This window comes from Anguilla anguilla, chromosome 4 (assembly GCF_013347855.1).
Source record: "Anguilla anguilla isolate fAngAng1 chromosome 4, fAngAng1.pri, whole genome shotgun sequence".
Lineage (NCBI taxonomy): Eukaryota > Metazoa > Chordata > Actinopteri > Anguilliformes > Anguillidae > Anguilla > Anguilla anguilla.
The window spans coordinates 290,043-312,583 of NC_049204.1; the positions used below are offsets into that span (position 1 = coordinate 290,043).

Sequence of the window (22,541 nt, forward strand, 5' to 3'; positions counted from 1 at the left end):
GCCCCTGCACCCCCCTGCACCCCCCTGCACCCCCTGCCCTCCCTGGCTGTGTGGAATATGAGCAGCTGGCTTCGGGAGTACAGTGTGTTTTTCAGACGGGTTCATACTGCATGAGTTTATCAGCATTGTTACAAACGTTCTGCTGCACATAAGCACTCTGCACGGATATTTACACGCATGTTTTACGCTCTAAATGTGTGTGTTTTACTCTGTAAATGTGTGTTTTACTGTGTAAATGTGGGTATCTGCTTGGCACAGCCATGTGTTAGTGCTTTTCTGCGCTTTAGTTCTGTACGTTCAGGTTCATGCTGCTCCGTTTTCTCTGTTTCTGTGCTGGTTTCTTACGTTTTCAAAGAGGAGACAGAAAGCCACTGAGGGTGTGTTTGTGTGAGGAACGTTTAAATTCTGGTGCGCATTAGTACTTTTCATAAACCTGTGTGTCAGGTTTGAGCTCGCTTTCCAGATGTCTCCATTTGTTTCCGTTCAGAATGACAGCCTTGCTGTGTCCCCTGTGGAAAGATCTGGAGTAAAAGCAGTCTGCTGTCACATATCTGTGCATCTAGCCTTTCAGACAGTGTGTCTGCACAAGCGCATGCCCTTCTGTACGGCTGAATACAGCTTCAACATGTCTGGAGTGTTGGTGGGTTGGGGGTAGTGTTGGTGGGTTGAGTGTAGTGTTGGTGGGTTGGGTGTAGTATTGGTGGGGTGGGTGCTGTGTTGGTGGGTTGGGTGCAGTGTTGGTGGGTTGGGGGTAGTGTTGGTGGGTTGGGTGTAGTGTTGGTGGGTTGAGTGTAGTGTTGGTGGGGTGGATGCTGTGTTGGTGGGTTGGGTGTAGTGTTGGTGGGTTGAGTGTAGTGTTGGTGGGTTGAGTGTAGTGTTGGTGGGTTGGGTGCAGTGTTGGTGGGTTGGGTGCAGTGTTGGTGGGTTGGGGGTAGTGTTGGTGGGTTGAGTGTAGTGTTGGTGGGTTGGGTGTAGTGTTGGTGGGGTGGATGCTGTGTTGGTGGATTGGGTGTAGTGTTGGTGGGTTGAGTGTAGTGTTGGTGGGTTGGGTGCTGTGTTGGTGGGTTGGATGTAGTGTTGGTGGGTTGGGTGCTGTGTTGGTGGGGTGGGTGTAGTGTTGGTGGGTTGGTTGGGTGCTCTGCTGGTGGGTTGGGTGTAGTATGTTGGCTGTACTCTTTGTATTGTCAATGCGCACACAGAAGGACGCACAGATGTACACACGCACACGTGCACACACACACACAAACACACACACACACAATGCCTAGCTTTGCTGTTTTAGCAGTGCTACAAAATGCAAACAAAACAGAATCTCGTGGATCACTGAGGCCCCTCCCCTAACCCTAACCCCTCCCTCTCACCCCTAACTCTGTACCCACATTCAGCACTGAGCTGGGCTTTGTGTGTGCACGCGCGCGTGCGTACGTCCGTGCGCGCGTGCACGTGTATGTGTGTGTGTGTGTGTGTGTGTGTGTGTGAGTGTGAGTGTGTCATCATTCAGAAAAATGCATGCCCAGGAGTCCCAGTGTCTGTACAGCCTGCAGCCACTCTGCACTGTCAGCTCACCTGGAGTCTGAAAACGAGTCATGTGACCGAGGGAGGGATGGGAAAAATAAAGAGTCAGACAGCTCACTGTGACGGAGGGAAAGAGTGAATAAAAGGTGTGCAGCTTGGTCACCACCTACAAAACTTTACACAGTCATTTAGTTTTACACAGTACTGCATATGTGTGAAGACTATACCAGGGAAATGTGGCCGGTTTTGTGTCCGAACGTCTCCTGTAGATCCTACCAGTGTAGATCCTACCAGTGTAGATCCTACGAGTGCAGGAAATGCCTGCTAGGCTGAAAAGCAGGGCTCCTTTAAGGGTCTCACTGTCTGGAAGGAGAAAGTGATTGGAGGATGAAGAAAATGATGTGGGAGAGATAGAGGAAGACAAAAGGTTCCATATGTGTGTGGTAGCCATTTGGGTGACTTTGCTGAATGGGTGAAGAGGCTCTTTCACGCTGTGGAGTTTGTGTTTGTGTTTTACGAGCCTGACCCCTTCACTCCCATTCATCCTTTTATCTCCTCCTGTTTTACAACTCACTACCCAAGTGGGGGGGTGAGGGGGGGAGGGTGGGGGGGGGGCATCATTCCTCTCTGATGCTCATGGTGCATCCCAGCTGGCTATAGCAGGTCTAATTAAACCTCATAATGAGGGCTTTCATTAAACTTTAACGGGGCCTCCCACACACCTCTCAGGGGCACCTCCCACAGCCCCAAATGTAAGCTGCGGTCCTCTGGGCAGGAGAAACTCGGGAGAAGAGGAACCTGCTCTGCTCCTCCCTCGCTGGGACGCTGTGGCTCGATGTACGGACACTGCTGGAAGGGCCCTGCAGAGTCAAGCTGTTCTAGAGCCTGACTGTTCTGGTGCCAAGCTGTTCTAGAGCCTGACTGTTCTAGAGCCGAGCTGTTCTGGTGCCAAGCTGTTCTAGAGCCTGACTGTTCTAGAGCTGAGCTGTTCTAGAGCCTGACTGTTCTAGAGCCTGGCTGTTCTGGTGCCAAGCTGTTCTGGTGCCAAGCTGTTCTAGAGCCTGACTGTTCTAGAGCCGAGCTGTTCTAGAGCCTGACTGTTCTAGAGCCGAGCTGTTCTAGAGCCTGGCTGTTCTAGAGCCAGGCTGTTCTAGAGAAGAATTATAGTCATGAAAGTAGTTCACGGAAATGTCACATTGATGTCAAGATATGATATGATGTCCTACAAATCATCAATAGTCTTTCCTGCAGCACATTGTTATAATTTGTGGGCCAAAGCAAGTTACATGCAGTGTGCAGGTGTAGCTTGCTGTGTGTGGGAGACTCGCACCTTTTCTCCTCCCTGCATTGCACTTCTGTTAACGTCCTTAATTTGTGCCCTCTCTCTTTTGAATGGTTCTGGAGCCACTGACACATGTAGGCGATGGCTAACTTAATTTAGCGCATTTATTTTCCTCAGTTTCTTATATTTTACTTTTGCTGTCCTTCGTCCCCTTGTGTGCAGAACACACAGAGACACAAAACTGCACTATGGGGTTATGGGTAAATGTGTCGAGGACAAAGGCCCTGATGTCTCAGATAAAGCCGAGCTTAATCTGTTTTTGTGCTTCCGTTTCCCGAAGTAGCGAATTAAAATGTTTATCGAACAATGTTTGTAGCCCATCAGTCTGCTGAATTATGGGAAGGGAGATGGACAGCTCTGAGTGCTTATTCACAGATTCCTGTCCCAGTGTTCAGTGTGAGGGCGAGTCTGGTTCCTGTCCCAGTGTTCAGTGTGAGGGCGAGTCTGGTTCCTGTCCCAGTGTTCAGTGTGAGGTTGAGTCTGGTTCCTGTCCCAGTGTTCCGTGTGGGGGCGAGTCTGGTTCCTGTCCCAGTGTTCAGTGTGGGGGCGAGTCTGGTTCCTGTCCCAGTGTTCAGTGTGAGGTTGAGTCTGGTTCCTGTCCCAGTGTTCAGTGTGAGGGCGAGTCTGGTTCCTGTCCCAGTGTTCAGTGTGAGGTTGAGTCTGGGTCCTGTCCCAGTGTTCAGTGTGAAGTCGGATTCCTGTCCCAATGTTCAGTGTGAGGTTGAGTCTGGTTCCTGTCCCAGTGTTCAGTGTGAGGGCGAGTCTGGTTCCTGTCCCAGTGTTCAGTGTGAAGTCGGATTCCTGTCCCAGTGTTCAGTGTGAGGGCGAGTCTGGTTCCTGTCCCAGTGTTCAGTGTGAGGGCGAGTCTGGTTCCTGTCCCAGTGTTCAGTGTGAGGGCGAGTGTGGTTCCTGTCCCAGTGTTCAGTGTGAGGGCGAGTGTGGTTCCTGTCCTAGTGTTCAGTGTGGGGGCGAGTCTGGTTCCTGTCCCAGTGTTCAGTGTGAGGTTGAGTCTGGTTCCTGTCCCAGTGTTCAGTGTGAGGGCGAGTCTGGTTCCTGTCCCAGTGTTCAGTGTGAAGTCAGGTCAGAGAAAATGCTCAGTGGCTCCTTTCTGCCCCTGTAAACCAAGCTTTAGGCTCTAAAACATGAAGAATAATGGAGTAATCGAGAGGAAAATCAGCTCCTCACCGTGTGGGGAAAACTGTAAAACGTCCTGTAAGCATGAAGCTCAGTGAACTGTGAAAAGCACAGCAGTCAGACCTGCCGTGTGCAGCGTGCTGGGTCACAGAGAAGCATGCTGGGTCACAGAGAAGCCTTACGCAGACTCGCAGGGAAATAGAGACTGTGGTCTGGAAAATGGTGCAGTCACATGCCTTTGTGTACACAGTGCATGCTGTGTGTGTTGTGTGTGTTGTGTGTGTTGTGTGCTGTGTGTTGGGTGTGTTGTGTGTGCTGTGTGTGTTGTGTGCTGGGTGTGTTGTGTGTGTTGTGTATGTCATGTGTGTTAAACTGGGCTCTTTCTTGTTTCCTGCAGAAACACTGATGGACACCAAATGGGCCACAACCGAGCTGGCGTGGACTGCACATCCTGAAACTGGGGTAAATCTGTGTGTGTGTGTGTGTGTGTACATATGATCCTGTTACATACATGTGGACCCCTTACATGCATGACGTGTGTGGAACAGGTCCTGTTACATGGGTACTGTATCTTGTGGCAGTGGCTCTCCTGTGTGCCTTTCCCAAGTGCTCCACAACAATGGGGGGGCACAGCCCTGACCCTACATCAAAGCCCCCAGACCCCCCCCCCCCCCCCCACAGCCGGGCCACTGGGCGTCCTGACCCCTCCCACCCCAGCTGTTCCCAGACCCCCTCTTATTTCCGAGTAACTTGGCACTAATAGAGAAAGACACAGTCTTGACCCCTGGCCAAAACAATTAGTGAACCCCCCCCCCCCCCCAATCAACCCCACCACCAGCCCACCAGCCAGGACAGGGTGGAAAACCACCCCGACCCCAGAACCCCAACAGATGCTTCTATTCAAGGACTATGCTGTCCTATACACACACACATACGCACACACACACACACACACTCTCTCTCTCTCATACATCATAAGGGCCCAAATATATTTCAGTAGCTGTCTGATGTCCTTCACTTGAGTAGCAGAAAGCATACCAGTTAGGGATAAAGCAAACAAAATGTAGGTTAGACATTTGCATCTCAATTGCACCCATTCACGCACATACACTCACATACACACGTAAACACACACACGCACACTCTCTCTCTCTCTTTCTCTCACACATACACACACACACACACACACACACTCTCTCACACACAAACACACACACACACACACATGCACACACACACACACACACACACTCACACACACACACCCACACACACTCACACACACACAGCTACACACAAACACACACACACATACATGCTGCAGATGTCTGTTCTTTATAGTTTACGGCCCCTGATTCTGTTCCTGCTCTTTCTGCCCTCCTCTGCCCTGTCTCATCCCTTCTTTATTCCTCCATTCCTTTCCTGTCTCATTCCTTGTTTATTCCTCCTTTCCTGCCCTGTCTCATCCCTTCTTTATTCCTCCATTCCTTTCCTGTCTCATCCCATTTTTATTCTTCCATTCCTTTCCTTTCTCATCCCTTCTTTATTCCTCCATTCCTTCCCTGTCCCATCCCTTTTTTATTCCTCCATTCCAGCTGTAGTCAACAGTGGATGTGTGTAATTTTGGGGGAAGGATAATTCCAAAAGAAAGCAAGCTGCTTTTGTGATAAGAACCCAAAACACAGACAGGAGCAGAGCTGTGGAACAAGGGAATGGAAGCAACCCGGACTCTCTCTCTGCCTCTTTCTCTCTCTCTCTCTCTCTCTCTCTCTCTCTCTCTCTCCCCCCCACCTGCACCCCCCCCCCCCTTCCCCACCTGCACAGCCCCCTCCCCCTCACCTGCACCCCCCCCCCACGCCCCCACCTCCCACTGCAGTGTCTGAGATCTGAGTCTTTGGCTGCAGGGGATGTTGAAATCCAACACATTTATATATCTATCTGTCCAACCCATCAACTCTAAAGCCTGTGTCATCCATTCATTTTTCCCAGTGGACCAATCAGGGTGAATTATGGTTGCTGCGGCAGTGCCCAATGAGGAGCTGACTTTGTTAAAGCACCCAGACCTGGGTCCAGTAAGCCTCACCATTTATCTCCAGGAATAGAATGCTCATTGACAGCCCCCTCTATCTCCTGTCTGATTGGCCCAGCCAGCGAGCATCGATCCCCCCCCCCCCCCCCCCCCCCACCCCCCCAGTGTACATGGGGTCCCCGTTACCCTGGCGACACTGGGCCTCTGGGACTGGCTGGATGAATAGTCTGTCTCCCGCACCTCTATATCTCCAGCTTAATGAAGTCCTCAGCTCATCGGAGCCATGGATCGCTTTTGGAGAGAAAGGAAGGGGGCGTGTGTGTGATCAGCTGACCGAGCGTTCCGTGTGTACGGGGAGCGTGTGTGTGATCAGCTGACCGAGCGTTCCGTGTGTACGGGGAGCGTGTGTGTGATCAGCTGACCGAGCGTTCCGTGTGTACGGGGAGCGTGTGTGTGATCAGCTGACCGAGCGTTCCGTGTGTACGGGGGGCGTGTGTGTGATCAGCTGACCGAGCGCTTCCGTGTGTACGGGGGGCGTGTGTGTGATCAGCTGACCGAGCGCTTCCGTGTGTACGGGGGGCGTGTGTGTGATCAGCTGACCGAGCGCTTCCGTGTGTACGGGGAGCGTGTGTGTGATCAGCTGACCGAGCGCTTCCGTGTGTACGGGGGGCGTGTGTGTGATCAGCTGACTGAGCGTTCCGTGTGTACGGGGAGCGTGTTTGTGATCAGCTGACCGAGCGTTCCGTGTGTACGGGGAGCATGTGTGTGATCAGCTGACCGAGCGTTCCGTGTGTACGGGGAGCGTGTTTCTGATCAGCTGACCGAGCGCTCCGTGTGTACGGGGAGCGTGTGTGTGATCAGCTGACCGAGCGCTTCCGTGTGTACGGGGAGCGTGTGTGTGATCAGCTGACCGAGCGTTCCGTGTGTACGGGGAGCGTGTGTGTGATCAGCTGACCGAGCGTTCCGTGTGTACGGGGGGCGTGTGTGTGATCAGCTGACCGAGCGTTCTGTGTGTACGGGGAGCGTGTGTGTGATCAGGTGACCGAGCGTTCCGTGTGTACGGGGAGCGTGTGTGTGATCAGCTGACCGAGCGTTCCGTGTGTACGGGGGGCGTGTGTGTGATCAGCTGACCGAGCGCTTCCGTGTGTACGGGGGGCGTGTGTGTGATCAGCTGACCGAGCGTTCCGTGTGTACGGGGGGCGTGTGTGTGATCAGCTGACCGAGCGTTCCGTGTGTACGGGGAGCGTGTGTGTGATCAGCTGACCGAGCGTTCCGTGTGTACGGGGAGCGTGTGTGTGATCAGCTGACCGAGCGTTCCGTGTGTACGGGGGGCGTGTGTGTGATCAGCTGACCGAGCGTTCCGTGTGTACGGGGGGCGTGTGTGTGATCAGCTGACCGAGCGTTCCGTGTGTACGGGGGGCGTGTGTGTGATCAGCTGACCGAGCGTTCCGTGTGTACGGGGAGCGTGTGTGTGATCAGCTGACCGAGCGTTCCGTGTGTACGGGGGGCGTGTGTGTGATCAGCTGACCGAGCGTTCCGTGTGTACGGGGGGCGTGTGTGTGATCAGCTGACCGAGCGTTCCGTGTGTACGGGGAGCGTGTTTGTGATCAGCTGACCGAGCGTTCCGTGTGTACGGGGAGCGTGTGTGTGATCAGCTGACCGAGCGCTTCCGTGTGTACGGGGAGCGTGTGTGTGATCAGCTGACCGAGCGTTCCGTGTGTACGGGGAGCGTGTGTGTGATCAGCTGACCGAGCGCTTCCGTGTGTACGGGGAGCGTGTGTGTGATCAGCTGACCGAGCGTTCCGTGTGTACGGGGAGCGTGTTTGTGATCAGCTGACCGAGCGTTCCGTGTGTACGGGGAGCGTGTTTGTGATCAGCTGACCGAGCGCTTCCGTGTGTACGGGGAGCGTGTGTGTGATCAGGTGACCGAGCGCTTCCGTGTGTACGGGGAGCGTGTGTGTGATCAGGTGACCGAGCGCTTCCGTGTGTACGGGGAGCGTGTGTGTGATCAGGTGACCGAGCGCTTCCGTGTGTACGGGGAGCGTGTGTGTGATCAGCTGACCGAGCGTTCCGTGTGTACGGGGAGCGTGTGTGTGATCAGCTGACCGAGCGCTTCCGTGTGTACGGGGAGCGTGTGTGTGATCAGCTGACCGAGCGTTCCGTGTGTACGGGGAGCGTGTGTGTGATCAGGTGACCGAGTGCTTCCGTGTGTACGGGGAGCGTGTGTGTGATCAGCTGACCGAGCGTTCTGTGTGTACGGGGAGCGTGTGTGTGATCAGCTGACCGAGCGCTTCCGTGTGTACGGGGAGCGTGTGTGTGATCAGCTGACCGAGCGTTCCGTGTGTACGGGGAGCGTGTGTGTGATCAGCTGACCGAGCGCTTCCGTGTGTACGGGGAGCGTGTGTGTGATCAGCTGACCGAGCGTTCCGTGTGTACGGGGAGCGTGTGTGTGTGTGTGTGTGAACACGCCTTAACCTGCATGCTGGCTGTCTCTTAGCGTGGCTGCAGCTCTGTGTGGTCCTGCAGTCACACACCAGAATGCTCTGCGTGGGAATTCTGTGCTGGGGCGGCAGTGTAGTGTAATGGGGAAGGCGCTGGTCTTGTAACCTAAAGGTTACAGGTTTGATTTCCGGGTCGGTCTCCGCCATTGTGTCCTTGAGCATAGTACTTAAGCTGCATTGCCTCAGCATATATCCAGCTGTATAAATGGATGCAATATCATCCACTTTACATACAACTATGTAAAACGTTGTGTATGTCGCTCTGCATAAGAGCGTCTGCTAAATGCCTGTAATGTGATCATGTAAACCTGATTGGTGGTGCAAGGAGAGATTACATTACATTACAGGCATTTAGCAGACGCTCTTATCCAGAGCGACTTACACAACTTTTACATAGCATTTTTACATTGTATCCATTAATACAGCTGGATATATACTGAAGCAATTCCGGTTAAGTACCTTGCTCAAGGGTACAACGGCGGTGTCCTTACCCGGGAATCGAACCTGCGACCTTTCGGTTACAAGCCCAGTTCCTTACCCACTGTGCTACACTCCGTCCAATGATGAAGCGTCGCATTGCGTGTACAACACGCGGCTCGAGCGATACGGCACAAAATGCAACTCTCTGGCTGTCATTCCTCCATCATCCCTCTGTTTCTCCCTTCCTCCCTCTGTTTCTCCCTTCATCCTTCTGTTTCTCACTTCATCCCTCTGTTTCTCCATCGTCCCTGTTTCTCCTTCATCCCTCTGTTTCTCACTTCATCCCTCTGTTTCTCACTTCACCCTTCTGTTTCACATTTCATCCGCTCTTTTACTTCTTTTATTTCAGTCTCTCGTCAGTGGGAGGTGAGCTACATTTTCTTAGTGCGTGACGCTCTTTATCCAAATACCTTTCAGATGGAGGCTTGTCGTTTTCAGCGTAATGATTTGTAATTATCCAAATGCGTGTCGTATAATGTAGTGGAACACTTCTGGCAATTTTTCAAGACTTTAAAGCTCCCATTTATGAAATGCAAATACCAGACTAATATTCATACCGGTGGTGGAAATGTGACCTGTTAGAGAAAGGAATGTTTTTCGACTCAAAGCAAAATTGAATGTGATCTCAATACAGTACGAGTGAAATCAAGAGCGGTGGCCTTGCTCCTTATCCCTGAATGCCTAGCATATTAATTTAATCCCCTGCTCTCTCTGTGGGATGAGCAGCTGTTCACTCAAACTGCTGCTCTCTCTGTGGGATGAGAAGCTGTTCACTCAAACCACTGCTCTCTCTGTGGTATCAGCAGCTGTTCATTCATTCTGCTCTCTCTCTCTGGGATGAGCAGCTGTTCACTCAAACCCGTTTCTCTCTCTCTCTGTGGGATGAGCAGCTGTTCATTCAGACTGCTCTCTCTCTGTGGGATGAGCAGCTGTTCATTCAGACTGATCTCTCTCTGTGGGATTTGCAGCTGTTCACTCAAACACGTTTCTCTCTCTCTAGTGGGATGAGCAGCTGTTCATTCAGACTGATCTCTCTCTGTGGGATGAGCAGCTGTTCACTCAAACCCGTTTCTCTCTCTCTAGTGGGAGGAGGTGAGTGGTTATGATGATGCCATGAACCCTATCAGGACGTACCAGGTGTGCAACGTGCGCGAGCTCAACCAGAACAACTGGCTGCGCAGCGACTACGTCCCGCGGAAGGACGTCCTGCGCATCTACGTGGAGATGAAGTTCACCGTGCGCGACTGCAACAGCATCCCCAACATCCCGGGCTCCTGCAAGGAGACCTTCAACCTCTTCTATTACGAGTCCGACGGGGACACCGCCACCCCCACCAGCCCCTTCTGGATGGAGAACCCCTACGTCAAAGTGGACACCATCGCCCCGGACGAGAGCTTCTCCATGCTGGAGTCGGGCCGGGTCAATACCAAGGTGCGCAGCTTCGGACCGCTGTCCAAGGCCGGCTTCTACCTGGCCTTCCAGGACCTGGGCGCCTGCATGTCTCTCATCTCCGTGCGCGTCTTCTACAAGAAGTGCTCCACCACAATCGCCAACTTCGCCGTTTTCCCAGAGACAGCCACGGGCGCGGAGGCCACCTCGCTGGTCATCGCCCCGGGGACCTGCGTGCCCAACGCACTGGAGGTGTCCGTTCCACTCAAGCTGTACTGCAACGGGGACGGGGAGTGGATGGTTCCGGTGGGGTCCTGCACCTGCGCCGCGGGGTTCGAACCCGCCATGAAGGACACGCAGTGTCAGGGTGAGCACAGCCTTACAGTACAGTGTTAAAATGCAGTGTTATTCATTCTAGTGTTAAAATGCAGTGTTATTAATTCTAGTGTTAAAATGCAGAGTTATTCATTCTAGTGTTAAAATACAGTGTAACTGCCTCTGGTTCGGGATATTCAAGGAATCATGCCTTTACAATCTTATGGCCATTTTTCATTTCATTAATTTAATTAGTGCTCATTTGCTGAATTGACCCCAGTCCTGAGCCTCACACCTATAGCCCGTGGGCATCACAGGGTAAAACATTTTAAACGCCTGAGCAGTTTCTGTGAGGTAGGGCTTACTCAACACTTATTATTTATTTTATCACACATCAAGGTCACTGTGCCACAGTAGCATTTTTTTCCTGCATCAACTGAATTTAAAAATAAATTTGAAAATAGGATAAGCAGAAATATAAGTGTACCGCAGAGTGTGTTTATAATCCCAGTGCAGCGCAAGCTGGAGAGTGTTTATGAACCCAGTGCAGCGCAGGCTGGAGTGTGTTTATGAACCCTGTGCAGCGCAGGCTGGGGTGTGTTTATAAACCCTGTGCAGCGCAGGCTGGAGAGTTTTTATGAACCCTGTGCAGCGCAGGCTGGGGTGTGTTTATAAACCCTGTGCAGCGCAGGCTGGAGAGTTTTTATGAACCCTGTGCAGCGCAGGTTGGGGTGTGTTTATAAACCCTGTGCAGAGCAGGCTGGGTTGTGTTTATAAACCCTGTGCAGTTCAGGCTGGGGTGTGTTTATAAACCCTGTGCAGAGCAGGCTGGGCTGTGTTTATAAACCCTGTGCAGCGCGGCTGGGGTGTGTTTATAAACCCTGTGCAGCGCGGCTGGGGTGTGTTTATAAACCCTGTGCAGCGCAGGCTGGAGAGTGTTTATAAACCCTGTGGATGGCGAGCTGGAGGACCAGTCTTCTGAGAAACGATAATGCACGTGCAGGTGTGGAGAGAAAGGGGTGCAGGGGTACAGGGGTAGAGGGGTAGAGAGAGGGGGGTACAGGGGTAGAGAGAGGCAGAGGGGTAGAGAGAGGGGGGTAGAGGGGTAGAGAGAGGGGGATAGAGGGGTAGAGAAGGGTTCTGCCTGGTCACAGTCCGTTTTGGTGTAATTACGGGGGGCAGCTTCAGAGCCAGGATGCAGCGTGAGGGGGAGTTCTGCACGGGACGGGTCCGGCCAGATTATTCAGAATGAAGGCAAGGCAGGAGATTCTCCTGGCCGCTGAGTTTGAACGTGTGCCCACCTGTTAGGGGGGCGGGAGGGCAGGCGGGAGGGAGGGAGGGGGGCCCGTAAATCTCTCCTGTCGCACGCTTTAAAACCCGTTTGTTTGCTCCGCGCGGATCAAGGTTAAAGCCCCAGCCTCTGCGGCCGATAAAAGCCTCTCTAATCGAGCCACCGGAACGCCGGCGGGGGATAAATCTCGCCGCTGTCGCCTTAATCTGAAGGCCGTCGGGCTCATTAATGCCCCACCAGCCTGAGGGAGGACGTCCGCATGAATATTAATCAACCAGGCGCCACTTCAGGACCCCTCCCCCCCAGCCCCCGCCACTCTCCCCCAGCCACTCTTCTTTCTCACTTCCAATTTCAGCACAAATTCTAATCAGTTTAAGCCATGCATGAGAGAGAGAGGGAGAGAGAGAGAGGGGGAAAGCAGAGAGAAGGTAGGAGAGAGAGAGAGCAGGAGAGAAGGGGGGAAGCAGAGAGAAGGTAGGAGAGAGAGAGCAGGAGAGAAGGGGGAAGCACAGAGAGAGAGAGAGAGAGCAGGAGAGAAGGGGGGAAGCAGAGAGAGAGAGAGATAGAGAGCAGGAGAGAAGGGGGGAAGCAGAGAGAGAGAGAGCAGGAGAGAAGGGGGAAAGCAGAGAGAGAGAGAGAGAGAGAGCAGGAGAGAAGGGGGAAGCAGAGAGAGAGAGAGAACTCTGCAGGACTGGCGTTCTCTCAGCCGTGCCCTTGCTGGAGCTGCGTGTGGGCGTGTGCAGCCGTGGAGCAGAGCGGGTGAAAGGAAAGGCCTGACTTCACCTCCCAGAACCACCTGATCAGCACTTTCAGTCTTTCTGAAAAACGGCCCCCCCTGGGTGGGGGGGTGCTCGCTGGCCGAGGTTAATGGAGCTCTGCGCTCAGCTGCAGTTTGGCCCTCAGATTACGCCCTTATGAAAGAGGGCTGGTTTGGGTAAAACAGCGTTTCTCTCTCTCTCTCTCTCTCTCTCTCACTCACTCACTCACTCTCTCTCACTCTCCATGCTTAGCTGTGGCCTGCTTTAACAATGCTGCAGCGGTACAATTTAACCACATAATGTGCAGCAACAAACCTTTTTATGAGCACCATATGTGCCTGTTTCCGATAGAGAAAGGAGCCCCACTTCCTGGGCAGGTTTTCCACTGTAAACTGGGATCAGCGTTGATGAGGGGGGAGCTGTTAAAAACTAGTCTGCAGTTAAGAAAGGTGAATCCATAATGAACCGCTTTCAGAATGCAGAATGCTGCATCTGGGGGGGGGGGGCGTCTCCGCTATTTAATAAATACAATCATCATTGTGTGGGGAAATGACATTTAACATGTGTGTTCCGCATCCTGCTCGAGCAGGGCTGGCGTATTGAATTGGGCTTTATTAGTGACTCTCAGTCCTGGTGGGTTGGGCTTTATTAGTGACTCTCAGTCCTGGTGGGTTGGGCTTTATTAGTGACTCTCAGTCCTGGTGGGTTGGGCTTTATTAGTGACTCTCTGTCCTGGTGGGTTGGGCTTTATTAGTGACTCTCAGTCCTGGTGGGTTGGGCTTTATTAGTGACTCTCAGTCCTGGTGGGTTGGGCTTTATTAGTGACTCTCTGTCCTGGTGGGTTGGGCTTTATTAGTGACTCTCTGTCCTGGTGGGTTGGGCTTTATTAGTGACTCTCAGTCCTGGTGGGTTGGGCTTTATTAGTGATGCTCAGTCCTGGTGGGTTGGGCTTTATTAGTGACTCTCTGTCCTGGTGGGTTGGGCTTTATTAGTGACTCTCAGTCCTGGTGGGTTGGGCTTTATTAGTGACTCTCAGTCCTGGTGGGTTGGGCTTTATTAGTGACTCTCAGTCCTGGTGGGTTGGGCTTTATTAGTGACTCTCAGTCCTGGTGGGTTGGGCTTTATTAGTGACACTCTGTCTCTGTCTCTGTGCAGCCTGCAGTCCTGGGACCTTTAAGTCTAAACAGGGGGAGGGGTTTTGCTCCCCCTGCCCCCCAAACAGCCGCACCAGCTCCGGGGCCTCGAACGTCTGCTCCTGCAGGACGGGCTTCTACCGCGCCGATAACGACTCGCCTGACTCCGCCTGCACCAGTGAGTAACAGCCCAATCACAGCGCTCGCCTCATACCGCTCCACCAATCACAGCGCTTGCCTCATACCGCTCCACCAATCACAGCGCTCGCCTCATACCGCTCCACCAATCACAGCACTCGCCTCATACTGCTCCACCAATCACAGTGCTGGTCCCATACTGCTCCACCAATCACATCACTCATCCCATGTTTCCACACCAATCACATCACTAACCCCATACCTGCTCCACCAATCGCATAATTTTCTTTCTATGAATCACGGTGCTTTCCCCATACTCCTCTACTAATCGTATCACACACACACACACACACACACACACACACACACACACATACAATAGCTAGTGGCTGGGAGGCCCACACGTCCCATTTACTTCCATACTCACATGCTCACATGCAAATGCTCACTAGCAAAAACAATCAAACCTGCATGAACAAACGCAGTAGCACATTCAGTACAAGCAGTCCACTGAAACATGCACATAACCAACAGCTGCTAGCTGCTCTCAGTAAATGTACCAGGGAAGCTGAAAGAGAGAGAGTGAGAAAGAGAGATAAATGAAAGAGAGAGTGTTGCTGTAAAGAAGAAAGATGCAATCTGTGGGATGGCCCAGTGTGAACTCCCCCCCCCCTCCCCCCCCCCCCCCCCCCCCCGTTTCGGCAGCCGTCCCCTCCTCCCCGCGGAACGTGATCTCCAATGTGAACGAGACCTCGCTGGTGCTGGAGTGGAGCGAGCCGCGGGACTCTGGCGGGAGGGACGACCTGCTCTACAACGTCATCTGCAAGAAGTGCCTGGTGGAGCGGTCCTTGTGCTCGCGCTGCGACGACAACGTGGACATCTCCCCCCGCCACCTGGGCCTGACGCAGCGCCGGGTCGCCATCAGCAACCTGCAGGCGCACACGCAGTACAGCTTCGAGATCCAGGCCGTCAACGGCGTGTCCAGCAAGAGCCCCTACACACCACAGTACTCTGCCGTCAACATCACCACCAACCAGGCCGGTGCGTTCCACACACGCGTGCTTACACACGCTAACCCCTTCCACACACGTGTGCTTACACACGCTAACCCCACCCACACGTGTGCTTACACACGCTAACCCCATGCACACGTGTGCTTACACACGCTAACCCCATCCACACACATGCTTACACACGCTAACCCCACCCACACGTGTGCTTACACACGCTAACCCGATCCACACACGTGTGCTTACACACGCTAACCCCATCCACACACATGTGCTTACACATGCTAACCTCGTCCACACACGTGTGCTTACACACGCTAACCCCATCCACACATGTGCTTACACACGCTAACCCCATCCACACACGTGTGCTTACACATGCTAACCCCATCCACACACGTGTGCTTACATCCGCTAACCCCTTCCATACGTGTGCTTACACACGCTAATCCCTTCCACAGACATGCTTACACACGCTAACCCCTTCCACACACATGTGCTTACACATGCTAACCCCATCCACACACGTGTGCTTACACCTGCTAACCCCTTCCACACGTGTGCTTACACACGCTAATCCCTTCCACACACATGCTTACACACGCTAACCCTATCCACACACGTGTGCTTACACATGCTAACCCCTTCCACACACGTGTGCTTACACACGCTAACCCCACCCACACGTGTGCTTACACACGCTAACCCCACCTACACGTGTGCTTACACACGCTAACCCCATCCACACACGTGTGCTTACACATGCTAGTCTCTTCCAAACACATGTGAGTTTGTGTGTGTGTGCATGTGTGTGTGTTTTAGAGATAGCCTCTCATAGCTGTGTGGGATTACCCATCTCCAACCTCCTGCAGGAATGCCTCCTGTTTGTGGTGGGGGCCCTGGGCACACACCCTATGACCCTCCATTGTTCCCCAGCGGGTCAGCCGTGGGGTCACAGGGGGTCCCCCACACCCTGCGGTCGGGCCGTGAGCGGATAATCCTGCCGGCTCTCCCAGGCTGCCCCTGAATATTCATTCACCTTTTAAGAGCAAAAATAAATACAGCCTATAATCTGTGGAGCTGCCATGGTTACCTAATGTGCAAGCTGGAGGAGGCCCCTTAATCCTGGGACTAGAGTGACCAGGGAATCTGTCCAGGGAGCGCTGTCTTTGGGGAGAGGTTCGGCAGAGGAGGGGGGTGGGAGTGACTAGGAAAATAATGTGGGGGGGTGCAAGAGAAGAGGAATAAAGAGCTACATGCAAAAGGATCAAAGAACCGGACTCAGGGATTAAAATCCCTCTCACAAAACTGGGGGAGACAGAGAAGGGGAGATGCGACATGGTGGGGGGGGGGGGGGGGGGGGGGGGTAAAAAGGGGATAGGAGAAGGGGGTAGAATCAAACAAAAGGAAAAATCTGAGGTTCCAGAGAAGTCTAAAGGAGGGGTGAGGAGACCATGGAAGGACAGGAACAGACTAGCGTGTGTAACCCAAACAGTCTCTGCAAGATGGAGAGAGTAGAAGTGTCTGAATTTGGTTGTTGGAGGTTAGACACAGTTTATCTGAAAGTGTCTTCATTTGGTAGGTAGCGGTTAGATGTCTTTTGTGTGGAACCAAGTAGAATCTTAGAGCCTTACTAAGAATGTGTTTGATGTGAATTGAATATAATATATTAATAAAAGCCAGACATACAGGCAGATCCTGGAACCATGGCCTTTGATACCATGGCTGCAGTACAGTGACACAAGTGACACAAATCTTCCTTTTTCAGCAGTATTAATGTAGCTATGGATCACGGGTAAACTGGATGAATCTGTGAAATTCTTGACCCTAACATGGATGCTGTTCCCTTTGCCATCGCAGCTCCCTCTGCTGTGCCCACGGTTCACCTGATGGGGGCAACAGCGAGCACCATGAGCTTGTCCTGGCTGCCCCCGGAGAAGCCCAACGGCATCATCCTGGATTACGAGATTAAATACCATGAGAAGGTGAGCGCCAGTGTAAATCCAGACCTCCCTGTTTCACATTCTATACCTTTTAGGGCATGGGGTCTTTCCTGAGTGGTACGCATCATAGCAGGGACTGTGTGTGTGTGTGTGTGTGGGTGTTGTGTAAGCAGGTGGGGTGTGGAAGAGGGGATAGTGTGTGTAAGTGGGGACAGTGTGTAAGTGTGAGTGGTGTGTAAGTGGGGACCGTGTGTGTAAGTGTGAGTGGTGTGTAAGTGGGGACAGTGTGTAAGTGTGAGTGGTGTGTAAGTGGGGACCGTGTGTAAGTGTGAGTGGTGTGTAAGTGGGGACCGTGTGTGTAAGTGTGGGTGGTGTGTAAGTGGGGACAGTGTGTAAGTGTGAGTGGTGTGTAAGTGGGGACAGTGTGTAAGTGTGGGTGGTGTGTAATTGGGGACAGTGTGTAAGTGTGGGTGGTGTGTAAGTGGGGACAGTGTGTAAGTGTGAGTGGTGTGTAAGTGGGGACCGTGTGTGTAAGTGTGAGTGGTGTGTAAGTGGGGACCGTGTGTGTAAGTGTGAGTGGTGTGTAAGTGTGAGTGGTGTGTAAGTGGGGACAGTGTGTAAGTGTGAGTGGTGTGTAAGTGGGGACCGTGTGTAAGTGTGAGTGGTGTGTAAGTGGGGACCGTGTGTAAGTGTGGGTGGTGTGTAAGTGGGGACAGTGTGTAAGTGTGAGTGGTGTGTAAGTGGGGACCGTGTGTGTAAGTGTGGGTGGTGTGTAAGTGGGGACAGTGTGTAAGTGTGAGTGGTGTGTAAGTGGGGACCGTGTGTGTAAGTGTGAGTGGTGTGTAAGTGGGGACAGTGTGTAAGTGCATGAGCGGAGCTGTTATCTCTGTGCTGCAGGACCAGGGCGAGGCCATTTCACACACCATGACGGCCCAGCGTAGCTCCGCCCGGATCGAGGGGCTCAAGGCCGGCACCCCGTACGTGGTGCAGGTCAGAGCCCGAACGGTGGCGGGGTATGGGCGCTACAGCGGCCCGGCAGACTTCAGCACCAACCTGCAGAGTACGTCCCCCTCCTCTACCCTCTCTTTACCCCAAACGCATTATCCCCTCCTCCACCCTCCTCCACCCTCTCTTTACCCCACACACATTATCCCCTCCTCCACCCTCTCTTTATCCCAAACGCATTATCCCCTCCTCCACCCTCTCTTTACCCCAAACGCATTATCCCCTCCTCCACCCTCCTCCATCCTCTCTTTACCCCACACACATTATCCCCTCCTCCACCCTCCTCCACCCTCTCTTTACCGCAAACGCATTATCCCCTCCTCCACCCTCTCTTTACCCCACACGCATTATCCCCTCCTCCACCCTCCTCCACCCTCTCTTTACCCCACACACATTATCCCCTCCTCCACCCTCCTCCATTCTCTCTTTACCCTACACGCATTATCCCCTTCTCCACCCTCTCTTTACCCCACACACATTATCCCCTCCTCCACCCTCTCTTTACCCCACACGCATTATCCCCTCCTCCACCCTCCTCCACCCTCTCTTTACCCCACACACATTATCCCCTCCTCCACCCTCTCTTTACCCCACATGCATTATCCCCTCCTCCACCCTCCTCCACCCTCTCTTTACCCCACACACATTATCCCCTCCTCCACCCTCTCTTTACCCCACACGCATTATCCCCTCCTCCACCCTCTCTTGACCCCACACGCATTATCCCCTCATCCACCCTCCTCCACCCACTCTTTACCCCACACGCATTATCCCCTCCTCCACCCTCTCTTTATCCCAAACGCATTATCCCCTCCTCCACCCTCCTCCATCCTCTCTTTACCCCACACACATTATCCCCTCCTCCACCCTCCTCCACCCTCTCTTTACCGCAAACGCATTATCCCCTCCTCCACCCTCTCTTTACCCCACACGCATTATCCCCTCCTCCACCCTCTCTTTACCCCACACACATTATCCCCTCCTCCACCCTCCTCCACCCTCTCTTTACCCCACACACATTATCCCCTCCTCCACCCTCTCTTTATCCCACTCACATCTCAAATCATTTCTGCTTTGCTCATCTGTTTGCAAGATGCTCTTATTGCTTTATATTACACTCATTTGTGTGAGTAATGGTGCCAGACCTGGCTAAGTACAAAGTTCACATTTTTACAGTAATAAAGCTGGATATTTACTGTGATTCCAGTTAAACACCTGCTCATGGGTACAACATCAGTTTTTCCACACGTAACCTCAGGCATTTGAGCCAACCCCACCCACCCAACACCGCGCCCCCCTGATGCTGTGCTAATTCCGCTGTGCTGCTTAGAAAAGCTGCCTGCTGCTGAAGAGCATGCCGTGGCACACATGATGACGTTGTTGCTGATATTTGTAGTCGCTCCTGAAGTGAAAGCATGCAGCCGCTGCTGTGAGAGTTATGCAGTCAGGCTGTCGGAGTCCTCAGGACAAACGCAGCACCCAGAGCCGAATGCTGATGGGCTGGGAGATACTCTCGCGTTTGAGTCTCGCCCATCAGATATCCTCCCGCTAGCAGGTGTGTCCTCTGCGTTTCTGACGTCAGCCTCTCCTCACCCTGCCACCCCTTTCGTCCACAGGTGACCCCGAGAAATCCCTGCAGGAGCAGCTGCCTCTCATCGTGGGCTCCGCCACTGCTGGTCTGGTCTTCATCATCGCTGTGGTAGTCATCGCTATCGTCTGCCTCAGGTAAGGCCACCTGCTGGCTGCTTCATTGGCCGACATTGGGCCTCCTGATTGGCTAATGCTGCTATGAGCCTCCTGATTGGCTGACACTGCTTTGAGCCTCCTGATTGGTTGACACTGCTTCAGGCCACCTGGCCACTTGATTTTGCCTTGTTATTTTTTTCCAGGAACATAATTTTTCATTTTCATACTTTTCACTGATAATTTCACAACTGTACATCAACCACAGACAAACCGTTTCAAATGACACACTGAATTAAATTAAATTAATGACATATGGTTTAGGTGTCATGCTTCTGAGACACTCGCCACCTCGCCCCACCCCGCCCTACCCTGCTGGCCTAGTCAGCTCGTGATTGGTCCCCCACACTCGGGGGATTGGGGAGGCTGCCCCCCCCGGGCTGGCAGGGATCCAGCAGCAGCCCATCAGCTTGTGCCTGTGACACCCCCAGCCCGGTCCTGCCAGACTGAATGATCTGTTCTCCCTCCGTATTCCTTTCTTTCATGGCTACATTGTGTTTCAGTATCTCCGTGCGTCTGCGAAATGGCCCTGGCATATTCCGGAACCACATTTGAATTGCAAATGAGATGCAAATCACCAGAGGGTATTATTGCCCCGGTTACTGGTTAGACAACAAAGGAACCACATTAACATCTAATTTCACCTCCCCCCAGCAGTAATGTATTAATACTAGAGGAAGAAAACAGACAAAAATCTCAGAATGAGATGATGAGTGTGGAGTCTGAACTATGGCACAAGCGGATTGGATAAGAAATACGGTGCGAGGGGATTGGACAGGCGTTACGATGCGAGGGGATTTGACAGTACCTACGAAGTGAGGGGATTGACCTGGAACTACGGTGCAAGGAGATTGGACAGTGCAGTATTTAGTGCTGTAAAAGAGGCAGTTTTAGAGACAGAAGCTGTTTGTGTTTTGTCTTATTTGGTGTGCTGGTGCCGTATGGACGTTCGGTCTTGTGATGGCTCAGTCGGGGCTTTGGTACCGCGACAGGCTGCTCTGGCTTCTGTCTGTACTTAATGCAGTTTTCAAATATCAGGCATAGACATTTTCCCACCGATCATTCTACTGATATGCTTTTTGTAGCTTTATCATGTTTTTAAAAACTAGCGGTTCTATAATTATCTATGCTCTCAACATTCCTATTCATATCATGCACACGGGTCTGGCCTGGAAGACTTACTTTCTTTCTTTATTTTGTTTTTCCAACAGGAAGCAGCGCAGCGGGTCAGAGTCAGAATACACTGAAAAACTGCAGCAGTACAGTAAGTGTCTATGGTCTCTACAGTATCTATGGTCTGTACAGTCTCTACAGTATCTATGGTCTCTACAGTACTTACAGTCTGCATGGTCTCTACGGTCCTTATGGTGTCTATAGTCTCTATGTTCTCTACAGCCTCTATGGTCTCGACGGTCTATAAAGTCTCTACAGTATCTATGGTCTCTATATTCTTTATGGTCTCTACAGTCTATTGCCTCCACAGTCTCTGTGGTCTCTACAGTTTCTATGGTCTCTATGGTTTCTACAGTCTATGGCCTCCTCAGTCTATATTCTCTACAGTTTTTATAGTCTTTATATTTTATACAGTCTCTCTTGTCTTTATGATTTCTATGGTCTTAATAATAAGTACAGTAAATCTGTTCTACCCTCGTATGCTGAGAATGCATCGTGCACATTCACAAACTGCATCTTTGTTCTAGATTTATCTGAATGCCTATGGAATTCTTTGAACCATTTCAAATCTGGTTATGATGCAAGCCTAAACCACTTAGTGATGAAGGGTGTAAATAAAGCCTACCCAGAGAAACAACCACTTTCTCCATCTCTCTCTGTCTCTCTCTCCCTCTTCATTCTTCTCTGTCTCTCTACCCCCTCCCCCCACAGTCACTCCTGGAATGAAGGTCTATATTGACCCTTTTACCTACGAGGATCCGAATGAGGCTGTCCGAGAGTTTGCCAAAGAAATCGACATCTCATGCGTGAAGATCGAGGAGGTGATCGGAGCAGGTAACCCACACGAGCACCTGGGCAGCAGGGGGAAGACTGCTAGACACTTCCAGGCCGTTCCATTACAGGACTTCACTCAGAGCGGTACTTCAAATTTCTTAATACCCCACCTCCTGCCCCCCCTTCCAGCTTCTATGCACATAGTAACCTTTCTGTGAAGTTCCAGTACCTTTACCACCCCCACAGCCCCTGGCCTCCTGTCCAATAGGCTGGTTCCTTCCTCACTCTAAAGGTGTCCTCTGTGACCTCATCACTTGAGTGGTGATTCCTCCTTTGCTCAGGCTGTCTGATGTCCTGCTCTTCACGGTTCTGCTGTGTGTTAGTGTAAAAGCTAGCGGTGGTTCTTACAGAAGCAGGGTTAGGCTCCAGGGGAAGGCGTCCGTTGGACTGGTCTAGAAGTGTCAGGCAGCCCCCCCCCCCCCCCCCACCCCCAGCCCTGCGACCCCTCCTCTAACTCTGCTGGTGCTGTTAGAGCCTATCGCTTTTCAGTGACACACCCTCCCCCCATCCATCAATCCCTCCTTCCCTCCCTCCCCCCATCCCTCAATCCCTCCTTCCCTCCCTCACCGCGTCCCCCCATCCCTCCTTCCCTCCCTCCCCATGCCCCCCCCATCCCCCCCCTCCCCCCCGCAACCATCCTTAGGCCCCCGACGCAAACCATCCACAGTCCCAAAACTCCTATCCCCTCCCCACACCTATTCTCCTGCCCCCCGCCAAACCGAAACCTAACACCCGCCCTTTCCTCACCCTGCTTCACCCAGCACTGTGCCCCTAAACTCTCCCACCCTAACCCCGACACCCTACTGCC

The 22,541-nt window shown here is 52.6% G+C and overlaps 1 protein-coding gene across 6 annotated transcripts in view; it reads left to right on the top strand.

Moving 5' to 3' along the window:
• Positions 1-22,541, top strand: part of LOC118226352 (ephrin type-B receptor 3-like) — a 55,591-nt gene that overhangs the window by 22,658 nt on the left and 10,392 nt on the right. For 2 of the 6 annotated variants that reach the window (XM_035415917.1, XM_035415914.1), the window contains exons 2-10: positions 4,389-4,453; positions 10,085-10,757; positions 13,910-14,065; positions 14,731-15,066; positions 16,896-17,032; positions 17,876-18,038; positions 19,600-19,708; positions 20,938-20,990; positions 21,611-21,817. In XM_035415917.1, the coding sequence (XP_035271808.1) occupies positions 4,389-4,453; positions 10,085-10,757; positions 13,910-14,065; positions 14,731-15,066; positions 16,896-17,032; positions 17,876-18,038; positions 19,600-19,708; positions 20,938-20,990; positions 21,611-21,817 (1,899 nt within the window). The remainder of the gene's footprint in view (positions 1-4,388; positions 4,454-10,084; positions 10,758-13,909; positions 14,066-14,730; positions 15,067-16,895; positions 17,033-17,875; positions 18,039-19,599; positions 19,709-20,937; positions 20,991-21,610; positions 21,818-22,541) is intronic. The other 4 variants (XM_035415918.1, XM_035415916.1, XM_035415915.1 and 1 more) reach the window with 3 other exon arrangements.